We start from the raw sequence: 12,237 nt of genomic DNA on the forward strand, positions 1-12,237 counted from the left end.
TGCTACGCTTTGCATGTGTATGTGTGGGAATGGATGAATAGTCTTGACATGAGTGGAGATACACTTATGAGGAGTTGGAGCTTAGGGCTTTTTAGCCGGAAGCGAGCGAACTTAACTCGATCTTGGGTCGAGAGCTTGGGGTGTGTATCTTGGCACACCCTACGAAGTACCTCTGGCGGTACAACTTTTTGCATATTTGGTTGAGGAGTTGGAGGCACCCGTAATGGGTGCAACTTTTTGAATACTTGGTTGAGGAGTTGGGGGCACCCATAATGGGTGCAGTTGCAGACCATTGTTGTGGAGACGCATATGATGAAGATGCTTGCTTCAGCAAATGAGGACTGGGTGAGAGTAACTATAATTAGTGGAACTATATTAAGCGTACACACCACTTACCCATTATGTGGGTAGGCCCGGTCCGTGGCTAGAAAGTACGGTACCAAGCTGGTAGGAGGATCGAGTATCGGTGCAGGGGATGGAGAGGTACTGACCTCACGTTCCCCGAGACGCAAAGGAGGCTTCACAGTTCCGGGGCGACCTCTTGCAGGAGGATGCGCCCAAGACCCAGGAAAGCCAGATGGTACTGTGGCTCCTAGTCCTATTTCAGTAGACCGGTGTCTCGTCGCCCAATTGGCTGATCCCCGGCTGGTTTCGATTCGAGTGGGTCTAGATGTACAACCCCTGCAGGGTAAAAACTATACGTATAGCCGCGTCCTCGGTCATGGACAACCCTACTCTTCTGTTGCTCTTATTAGATAGTGATACTCATATTTTCTACCTTCCTCTAGTGGTGACTTCCTGCCTAGGGCAGTTGAGGTGCGGGGAGCGGGAGTTCTCGCACCGACTTGGTGGTTTTGGAAGGTGTCTGTTGAACCGGGAGTTTGGAATGCTGCAATGGCCCGATTTTGGAGTTTGGAAGATGATATACTTGTTATTGCGCATGCGTAGGAAACCCCAGCTTATATCCTTGAATTTTTGTTATACCCTTAGTATAGTCCACTTTAAAGTTTGCATACGGATAGTGACGTGGACCTATCCCATTTCTTTGGAAAAGCCTGGTACGATGCAGGATCAGATCCGGAGTTTGACCCCAACGATGACGGTTTGTACAACTGAAGCCCGTGTTACGCTCGAGTTTGCCTGTGGAGGAGATTCTAGAACATGAAGAATAACCAGAAGCCTAGTTACCGCTTTCCACTTTGTGTCTGTTTGTTTTAGCCCAAGAGGCTTGTAATGAACCTCCTATTACACATCCTATAGATTTATGTAATAACTGAACCCATGTTTGATCTTTTGCAAAGTATGACTATGATATGGTGCCTGAAATGAGTTCTGTATGATAACGCTTGATCAAGAAACTATCACAATGATATTATAATGATACAGGGGTCGGATTCTTGATTATTTAGGAACCCGGTTGTTTCACACCAGCTTTGGAGGATGAGGATGTAGCGCTGATCGCCCAAGACCCCCCCCCCCCCCCCCCCCCCCACCTTTTACAAGAGAAGAAGCGCAATGCGCGAGCGTGACAAACGCAAGATGCTGGTTCATTACATCAGGAATGAATGAGCTTTAGTAGTAATGGAGCGGAGGAGATGGTGCTAAGAACTTAATGTTTGTATGCCAGGTGTCATGCCTTTTGGCTTGAAATGTTATATATTTTACAAAGGTCATCTTTTGATGTGGTGTGGTCTGTATAAGGACAGAAATAAATGTACAAGATCACAATGAGGGGGCACAATCAATCAATTGGTGAGTTGTATCATCATTGTCTGGCGATAATACGGCCTCTGATGAATGGTTCTATTTCACCTTCCATAACCAAGTTCAAATCTGATAACTGAATGCCTGTGTTGAGATCATGGACCAACTTCTGAGGCCCAAATGTGTACCTTCGCGTTTCACGGTTGCACCTATCCTCTATAGCTTGTTTGTTGACCGTCTTCATGTCTGATACTCCCAATTCTCTAGCTATTAAAAGGAGCTTTGCTTTCAACCTACTCGTAGCTTTTAGCTTGTTTGCAAAATAGCTTCTCTCTCCTGTTGAAGGCTAACATGTTAAATTCCAGTAACAATTTACAGTTGCATGCCAATTCACATTTGCATATGCACTTATGCAGTAGGCTTTTTGTTCAGTACCTGAACTTTCAGCAGTGACTCCACTGGGTTTGTGTAGAACCCTGACAGCAGCACAGTTTCTGCTATCTCGCTTCTTATATTCAGAAGGTGAGGGAACGATCTCTATACCATTGTCATCCAAGTGAAGATTAACTGGTCTATCCAAGAACAGGGGAATTACGTCGACTCTAGCTGATAAGGCCTGCAAGCTTTGGTAAATTTTGGGTTAGCCATCCTGATAAATAGTAGCATATGAAAAAGATCATGGTAGAATAGTTGAACCATGATACAGATGTCCACACGAGCTAAAATCCAGATTTTCTACCTGACTTTTGCAAAAGTAGGTGCAAAACTAGCAGTTAAATTATAAGGTTTAGCATTGACATACCAAGTCAGAAACCAGACAATGTAACTTAGTGGTCAAATAATCAGACTTCATAACATGTTACTTGATATTCTCACATCCATCGGGAAATGTTTTGGTCCAACTGTGTTAGAAAGTTATTCAGAATTACCATGATTTTCTTTTCAAATAGTATATTTACTTGTAATGATGCAGCTCCCACCGACCTTTGTGTATTAACTTGTGACTTCTACTGCTACCTAATCAAGAGTTGGCGACATAATGATATCTATGATCAGTCTATGTAGTTCTGTGTTCTGTCAGTCTATGCATATTAGTCAACACTATAGAAACAATTATGAAATTGCTAGGCTCAAACATTACCTTCCATAACTTGAGCAATCTATTGGTTAAATATCTTGTAGAGCATCTATGTGCTGTTCCATAATTGCATGGATAAGTCATGTACATAATTTAACTTTGCACTCAACAGTTCCTGATGAATTCTGATAAAACTAGCAAACAACAATAGAAAGCATAATCACCTGATATTTATCAGAATTTTCAAGGGAAGAGTGTGTCATTCGATGCATTCCTTTTTCTCCAGAAAGGAGGCCAAACATGTACTCTGATTCAATTTCCATCGCTGAAGACCAGACATGGCCACTCATTGAAGAAATCTTCTCAATCAATCCAACCTTGCAACCTTGCTTCCGTGCCCAACTTGTATACATACCAAAGACCTTCGCTGCCCATAACTGCAACATAAAAATATCAAATTTATCAATTTCAAAAGTAAGTACAAAAAATTGAAAAGGTTGAAGATGTCCACATTCATAGTAAAATATTGACATATATGTAGTAGTACGAGATCACTATAGGTTATTCACATATCTGGAAGAAATTTTAAAAATGAAGTAAGCACTCATTAGCTTTATTTCTTCAGTGAAGTTGAGCAGAATACTAATTGAAGCCTAATTTGTAAGAGCAAACAGGACGGTAAGATATGAATTCAAAGCAAGGTGAAATTATGACTAAAGCTACATCGGCATTTCTTATACTGTTATCATTAACCTTCAACCGATAATACACATACCAATCAACTTACCTCAGAAGCAACACCGTCTGATACTGCAGTAACAATAATACAAGCTCCCTCCTTGTCGTATGGACCCTTAAGAAGCTTGTACATCTGGTAGCGATCTAGGTACTCGCTAGCATCTACAGAAGATTTGTATGCTTGCTTAAATAGCTCACCATTTATGACATCCATCTCTGATAGTTGACTTATCAACTTTGCCTCTTCAGCCTGCACAGTATATTCAACAATCAACAACTATAAAACAAAATTGCAAATTCCTATCATAGTTTCTGTGCGTAAAATCAAGACAGAAGAAGTGAAACGGTAAATTTGCACTAATTAATGAAGGGAAGTCACAGAGTACAAATGGTTTAGCATATGTTTTGTCTGTTCAAATCTTGAAAACAAGAAATGTTTGTTTAACTCAAAGTCTCAAATTATTGCATAGAAAGCACCTTGAAGCAAAGATCTTTTAGATGGTCGACCACCCTGATGGCATCCGCCAGAGCAGAGAGCGTCTCATGTGACTTGGCTGGATTATCCCACAAGTTACGCTTCCGCAGTACTTCTTCCTGCTTAATTCTCCGTGCTTCCTCCAACTCCAGAGCACTGGATGCGGTGGTTTCAACCCGGACAACTGCATCTTCAATCCTCTTTTTCAAGGAGTACAGACCTTAAAACAACAAGCAAACAGAGTATTTAGCAGTTTGAGATTTTGGGTTTAACGAACAGTACTTTGTTCAGGTTGGCTCAGTGTATTGTTGTCCCAACCTCTGAACTTTGATGCCAAAAGGAAATTGGCGTTCTATATTCAGGACTGCTCTTTATCAGGAAATTAGATGAATATATGACTTTATGTACCGAGAGCTTCTGTTTGCCATGGAAAATCCGTACCCGGCAATCACTTAACCGAACAAATTAGCTATTTTGCTACCCTTTCTCCTTTCTCAGTTCATCTAATTGACCAGCATTGTACACCGACGATGCCCATAACAAAATTTATTGATCCACAGCATAATGAGAAGTGCTTAAAGCTCGAGTGGCGAACGTACCGAGCTCCTTGTAAGAGGCGGCGCCGTCGCCGCGCCCGTCCGCCGGTAGGGCGGCGGTGCGGACGGCGAGGCGGGCCCCCGCGCGGGGGCCGGACGCCGACGCCCGAGCGCACGCTGCCGGCGAGGCCGCCGCAGCCATTGCAGCGGCGGCGGGACCGCAGGAGCAAGGTGGTGGCCTGCCGGACGCGGATGCCAGGAGACGGTGGCGGGGGTGAGCGTGGCTTAAGAGTGGAGGGAGATGCCGGTGAGGTTGTGCGGCGGAGAGGGGCGCAGCCTGGCGCCGTGTGGCTCACACGCGCCTCATCCGCCGCCCAATCGGGGCGCGCCAAGTTGGCGTGGCGTCCAAAAGGCCGTGCACTGCTGCACGCAGGAGTGCAGTACGCTGCTGCGAGCTGTACCGCAAGGATGTCGAAAATGTTGATATGCCTACCGGATTTCCTCCACAAAGGCTGTTTGGTCACAAAGTTTTACATTGGAGTATTGTTCAATTCTTTTATTCGTATCAAGCAAAGAAACTCTCCGTTCAATATTACAGCATACCATATGTTAAAAAAAAATATTTGAAATTATTTTCGTTTGCTGGACTAACCTTACAAATACGGAGAAGCATGAAAATAATCTTTTCCCTTTGTTGTTTGGATGGAGATCATCCAAATAATCAAGCATAACCTATAGTTAGTTGGGTAAGACGATATGTTCTTATTTCATTACATCGCTACTGCAAAAGTATAGTCACATGCTCGACACGTGTATCAAATTATGAATGTAGTCTTTCACTAGTATATAAGTTATACGGTAGACGCTCTCGGTACATCTTAGTTCGCTCACGCCTCACGGTATGTCTAAGTTGGCACATGAGAATACCTTAGTAAATAATCTTATGAAAATATATGACTTATTATTGCAGCTCTAAGAGCATCTCCAGCGCCGGTGCGAACCGTGCGTTAGAGTTTGGATAAGGTCCCTTAAAGTTCACTAGCTCCAATGCTTTATAACGATTTGTTGGGGTCCAAACGGAGAATGGGAACCAGAACAAATCCCACCCTTCCCTTTCCGTCGAAGCTCAACTCTCTATTCGGCTGCAAGTGAAGTAGAGTACACAATTGCAAAGTCGTTGTTTACTTGTTCAGTTCAACCTTTATTCCGAGTTTGATACGAGGAATTTCTCAGTACGGTTCGCTTCTCACGGTGGCAAAATCGAATCTTAAGATGCGTTTGGCAGCGCTTCCAGAGTTGATTCTCTGTTGAATTTAATAGAAGCTATGCCAAATAGTTTTTTAGAGAGAAGTGATTCTCTGGTGATCTGTGAAATGAACTCAGAGTCTACGAGTTGAAAAGGTAGCTTCTTCTGATTCTGTGAAATCTCCATCCTAATTTTAATAGTTTATGCTAGAGCTGATTCTGTGGAATGAACTCAGAAGTTAGGAGTTGAAAAGGTAGCTTCTTCTGATTCTGTGAAATCTCCATCATAATTTTAAAATTTTAAAAGTTTATGCTAGAGAATCAGAGAGAATTATTTTTAGCTACAGAATCACTTCTCTTGTAGAATTAAGAATTAGCTCTCGCAAAAAATTAAAATAAGCTCTACCAAACAAGCCTTAAAGTCTCCACGGTCTGATTTTTCTCCAACGTTGGATCCACTCTAAAGTCCAATAATTAACCCACTAAGCTTTAGGCTTGCTTCTAATTATCCCGTCATCGAGGTAGATCCACCGAACGTGGTTGCCGCCCCGTCTCTATCGTTTTGCTGCTGTCCGTCATCCGTGATTATGGATGAAAACGGATGGAAATGTGATAAACGGAAACAGGACGGAAAGTGGATAGGAGTAACCGGCGGTATAGGATACGAAAGAGGGTATATCCCTCATGTATTTTCGGGATCCCCTTTTTCGTTTAGGATGAACCTATATTTATTCTGTTTTCGACTTATACGGGATGGGCTAAATTACTTGGCCCGCAAACAGCCCAACCCAACGCTCGCCTGTGCCGCCCGCCCGAGGCTTGACCCGCCGACCCCTCGTGCCTGCTGCCTCATGCGCAAGCGCGCAGCTGCGCTCCAGGAGACGCTGCCTGTCAGCCTGGGCGTGACCCGGACCCCGACCTGCTGCTTGCCTGCTTGTTTGCTGGAAGGTTTGATGCCTTGCACCGTGCCCAGCCGCCTGTTAGCCTGTGCTCATGTGCTGATGTGGGCGCTTGGGCTGCTGGTGTTGGCTCTGCCCAGCATGCTGCCTAGCCTCTGCTGCAGCTCACGTCTGGTGGTATGTGCTTACTATTGTAAGTTGTAATGTATCATTCCGGTGCAAGTTTCCGATTCCCACCCTGTTTCTGATGTATTTCCATCCGTATTTATTTGTTTCCGTATACCTATCTATCCCGGTTCCCGTTCCGTTTCCGGCTATCTCGGTCTCGCTGAAAAAAAATACAGCAACGGATATGAGCAAGAGATTTTTCCGTCGTTCCCGTTCGTTTTCATCCCTATCCGTGATTGGAAAAGGTAGACAGCCGGTGTTGGCGGCAGAGATAGGGCCTGAGCCATGGATCCAACATGACTGATTGGGCGAGCCCATAAGAGGCATAAGAGGACTAATCCTGCCACCAGCTAATTGGCGGAGAAGTGGAGCATGCGCGCAGCCCAATTTGGCTTTATGTGCTGCTGCAATTGCTCTCATTTCCAGGTTCCGGAAGTTGGAATTGGAACTAACGGGGTACACCCAGCTCTCATTGTGTGGTTCCATCAGACGCAACGCAACGCCCTTCTTCCTCCTGCTGTCCTACTTGTGCTAGTTAGCTCTAGCTCACCGGCCGGCCGATCGGTTTCTCGACCGGAGTCCATGAGGACATGCCTGTCGTCTGTAAATACATGCCATATCATATAATGCAGCCGGCTGTCTGTCGCGAGCAAACGCATCACCGAGCGAATGCCAACATCAGGCGGGCAGAGCAGAACAGAGTAGGGTGCTCCGTTCCTTGTTGGGCCTAGGCACCAACTAGGCGGCTCAAAACCTGCCAGTGAATTATACTTCTTCCGCTCCAAAATATACGTCGTTTTAACTTTTCTAAATTTATAGATTTTACTATGTATCTAGCAAATACAATAAATCTACAAATCCTAAAACGACCTGCATTTTCAAACGGAGGGAGTAGCTGCAACAATCGAAATCCTCACGACCACTAGTTTGTGTGTTCTTGTCGAAAATCACGCTAGCTAGCCGCCTCGATCTCCCTCTCGGTGGTGGTGAATAAACCAGCAACATGCTAGCCCACTTGTCCTGAAATGGCCAAACAACTACCCTGCGAGGCCAGGTTCGGTTCATCGGTTTGGTGCGCCGCCGGCGGCGATCGAGCACGACCTGCATACGGGCGCCATGGATGGAAGGTTCAAAGAAAGATCTATATTATATACACGGCCTACCTCACCTGTACCAGCTTAGCTCACAGGCCGGCCGGCCGGCCGGTCGTTTTCCCTCGCAGACGCGCGCGCCCCGTACGGTAGGTAAATTGAAGTAGGGTCGAGACGGCGCGGAAAACGACCGCCGTCACGTGTGTTACTTGCCCTGCATAGGCATAGCCATCGACAGTTGCTTAATTACCTTAGCTTGCAGGAGGCCCATGAGATGAGGCCAGCCAGGTGTTTCCATTTTCACCGCTCACCAGTCAGCCGCACTGGTAGCTGGTCAGAACCTACCTTCCTGGTCGACGATCGACCTGGTTGTTACTCTAATCAGTAATTAAGCTGCATGCTGTAAACACTCAGCCTCAATCAGGAAGGCTGACAGTTCCCTACTAGTACTTCCCTTGCTTGTTGCCGCCTCGTTGCTTCTGCCGTTGGCTCCCTAGCTTTGGGATCCAAGCACTAGCTAGGTTGGTAGCAGGTACGCGAGAAAACAGAGCATGCGCCAGCGTCAGGTCATCCGCGGTCGCGCCTCGCACGCACGAGGTGGCCGCCGATTAAGCAAGCGTGCGTGCACGCGTGGGCGGCTTGGCAGCGGCCGCGCGCTCGGTCCGACACGGTTGCTACGTACAAGGGTCGTCACTCGTAGTAGGTCGTCGTCGTCGCCGCATCCTTTTCGTGGCACGCCATCTGCCATCGTTGACTCGTTGTTGGGTTCACTATGTTTATGATTGCCTACTTATCGGGCACAAAGCGCAGCAAATCTCGCACGGTTTCAAGAAAATTTCGGTCAAACAAACGCATGTACGAATCAGAGAATCAGAAGTACTAGTAGTAGGACGGAAACGCAGGAATCACGCCGGCAACTTGGCAACCGTTTCCGGCGGCCTGCTGCCTCGCCTCGCGCCGTGTCCGCCAAGCCGGCCGGGCGAGGCGGCGTCGGGCGTCACCGCGCGCGCGCAAGACGACGCTCACAAGCAAGCAATGCAAGCGCCAAACCTGCTGATTCCTGAGGCCTTCCCACGGCGAGTTTGGTCAGCACTCGGCACGTCAGCCCGAGTGGCGTGCCGCCCGCCGGCCGGGCCTCTTGCCGAAAGCGCGCGGCGGACACGCACAAGCAAACGCCGTATCGGCCAGAGCGCGCGCGGACTTGCCGCCGAGCACCAGAGCAGGGCCGCAGGGGAGGTATGCACCTGCTACGTAGGGTTCCCAAAAACAAAATGGGAAATCCAAACGTAAACTGAACTGACTGATTTAACCAAGGTCTACGATTGTCCTCAAAGAAGAAAAAAGGTTTATGCTTTGTTTTCGGTTAGCGATGTTGTTTCGGTCTACAAGGTTAACCGTATCCGCCTCTGTTTCTTCCAAAGACGACGACCGTGCGTGTCGTTCTTGTTAATTTCCGATCAAGTTGGGCAGCTGATGAAACCAGTAATATTGAACTGCTGCATCCGATCGTCGGGATCGACGCGTACCTAACATAACGACCCGTCTGATTGGAGGCGTGTACATGGCGTGTCCGAAGCACGCGGATTAGATTAACAGTATCATCACACACCCCATCAGCGATCGTACCTGAATTTGGATTACGCCAGGAGTCCTACTCCTACTAATGGCTCTCCGTTGATGGACACTTGGAGCTCGGCCTGACCAATGGCCATGGTGTCACTAACTTGCACGCACAAAAGTGTTGCAGGCCGAAAGCAGTTTGCGAGCGTGCTCACCCGTGACACACAAACTTTGTCCATACCCGCAGGATCCATCCCCCCGCGCAACGATTGATGGCCTAGCTACACGCGCGGCTACTCTTACTGATCCATCGAGGTGAAAACGGAAGTGATTGGTCCACCCAATTTATACATGCATATAGCTAGACTAGGCCAAGCACGGTTTCCATTTTGCGTTAAATGAATTTACAATCACAATTTTAACACTTGATCTGTTTTTCTAAAAAAAATTGTCCGTTGGATCGTGATCCCATGGCATGGTTTCATCTTATAAGGTATCTCCAACAGTTTTTCTCGACGCCTTCCTTCCTACCGGTGAGCCAATCCACCCCGTGACACCCCGTACGGCCTGCTGCACCTAGCTCTATGGGTAGGGAAGTAAGATGATGGGTAGTAAACCGACTTGCAATATGGGCAAGTTCGTTGAGATATGATTAGAATTCTCTAGAAAAATATTTTTTATTCTAGAGGTGATATGTTTTTCATTTCTTTATTAAGACCTGTTTATATGGTGAAAGAGAAAGAAGTGAAACAAACTAAAAACACTACCAACACAGGCTTGAAATATCGCATCTGCATAAGGCTGACAATTGAGTCAACGGAATTGAAAAAGTTCATGGGGTAAATCCCCTCAACCCATCATGCATTGTGCCACGTATGTATACGACCACTTGCATCCAAATTGGACGCACTACTGGAACTAGGGTTGGCGCCTTGACGACAATGAACATGGAGGCATGATAAGGTGGTAATCTTCTTCGGCAGTGGCGGTAAGAAGAAGTGAGATGATGAGTAGGTAATGCAACTTGCTGCAGGGTTCAAATAGTTTGTTATTTGGGAGGTGCTATGGTTTCCCCTTTTTGTTAAGAGTCTTTGTACGGGTGAAAGAGAGAGAAGTGTAAACAAGATAAACCAAATGGACCATCAACTCTCACTTTAGAGTATTGCATCTATACAAAGCTGACAAGTGATTCAACGAGGTTGGTAAAGTATTGTGGAGGTAAGATATATTTTCTATTTCTTTGTTAAGATTTGTTTAGATGGTGAGAAGAGAAGGAAGTTAAACAATCCAAATGCACCACCGACTTAGACTTCAAAGTGTCGCATCTGCATAAGGCCGGTGAGTGACTCAACGGAGTTGAAAAAGTTTGTGGGGGTAATATCCCCTCAAACCCGTCATCTCGTTGTTGTGCCTCATATATCCGACCACTTGCATCCACATTGGATGCACTACTGGAACTAAGGTTATAGTCTTCTACGGTAGTGGCAATCCGGAGAAGTGATATGATGAGTAGGTAAAGCAACTTGCAAGACTAAAATATTTTCTGTTAGGGCAAGATTAAAAATTTGCTGAGAAAAAAAAGGCATGCTTGGAAAGTGATATGGTTTTGGTTTTTTTTGGTGGGGGGGGGGGGGTGTTAAGAGTCGTTTATATGGGAGAAAGAGAAGGAAGTGTAAACAAGAACCAAATGCACCATGAGCTCTCACTTTAAAGTATTTCATCCATACAAAGCTGACGAGTGATTCAACGGAGTTGGAAAAATATATCGTCTCCCCAATGCAGAAGTTTAGGCGTTATAAAAATTCCTTCATTATTTTGTTTATTATGTGGCAAGAAATTTGACTTGATACAGCCCGATGCACGTCAAGGATGAAGACCTACACCTACTGCTACTGCTACTAGTCGTCACCTATATTAATCAATGGAAGTGGAGTCTTGTAAGCAAGTTCATGCGTGAGGTAATATTGATGTTACATGTTTGAAAAACAACGCTCAAGCCTGCCACATAAGTGCTCCCACTTCTCTGTTCCTTTCACATTTTTCTCTTTCCAAGAGAGAAAAGCTTTCAGAGTTTGGCATGTATCGTGGAATAATGCCGTAGTTTGTTGGCCTAAAAGGTTTTGTACTCTAACGTTGAGCACTCGAGCTAGCTAGCTACCAGCTCTGCTACCTGCACCCTATTTAATTTCTTTTCTCTTGGCAAGAAAAAGTTGATCCGTGTAATTTGTCTAAGGTTGCGTCGTACCATAGTACATGTACTGTTTAATCAAAATTTACTCATTGATGATTCATCATGAAGCAGCCTTAAGGACAAGTATTAAACATATATGTAATGAAAAATTTAGTTGCAACTAATAAGTTTGTAAATGATCCCTGTGTTCTTCTTCCTGATGGTTGAAGCTTCTGCAGTATTAGGAAAGCTTCAATTGCGTCCTAATAATCTTTATGAGAATCTTATCGTTGGTGAGGACGCAACATGTGGCACGCCATGCCAATGACGAAGCCATCATGACAAGATAGATGGGAGAAAATAACTAGCAACAAGCTCGATCCTGGCGTCGATCCATATGTACCTCCGATCCCTTTCACATAAGCGTGACACATCGTCCATCCATCTAGTCCTTCGAGATCCACACATACGCGCAGTCCTACTCCTACCAACAGAAAAAAAAAAGAAACGTCAGTGTCCATCGGCCGTCACCGTGAGTCGCCGGGCGACCTCCGCAGGCAGGCCAATCAGGAC

At 45.8% G+C, this 12,237-nt stretch overlaps 1 protein-coding gene across 2 annotated transcripts; it reads right to left on the reverse strand.

Annotated features, from left to right (window-relative positions):
* Positions 1-1,579: 1,579 nt before the first annotated feature.
* LOC112888160 (peptide chain release factor PrfB3, chloroplastic) lies at positions 1,580-4,802 on the reverse strand. 2 transcript variants are annotated; one of them, XM_025954521.1, is made up of 6 exons: positions 4,595-4,796; positions 3,998-4,215; positions 3,570-3,770; positions 3,007-3,219; positions 2,140-2,320; positions 1,580-2,040 (listed from the first exon to the last, which is right to left on the reverse strand). In XM_025954521.1, the coding sequence occupies exons 1-6, from the start codon at positions 4,731-4,733 to the stop codon at positions 1,766-1,768; spliced, it is 1,227 nt and encodes a 408-aa protein (XP_025810306.1). In that variant the 5' UTR covers positions 4,734-4,796; the 3' UTR covers positions 1,580-1,765. The 2 variants fall into 2 exon arrangements, 1 of the variants encoding a protein (XP_025810306.1); XR_003227725.1 differs by having other exon boundaries at positions 1,938-2,040; positions 2,140-2,327; positions 4,595-4,802.
* Positions 4,803-12,237: the final 7,435 nt, after the last annotated feature.

The sequence above is a fragment of the Panicum hallii genome, chromosome 3 (assembly GCF_002211085.1).
Source record: "Panicum hallii strain FIL2 chromosome 3, PHallii_v3.1, whole genome shotgun sequence".
NCBI classification, from domain to species: Eukaryota; Viridiplantae; Streptophyta; class Magnoliopsida; order Poales; family Poaceae; genus Panicum; species Panicum hallii.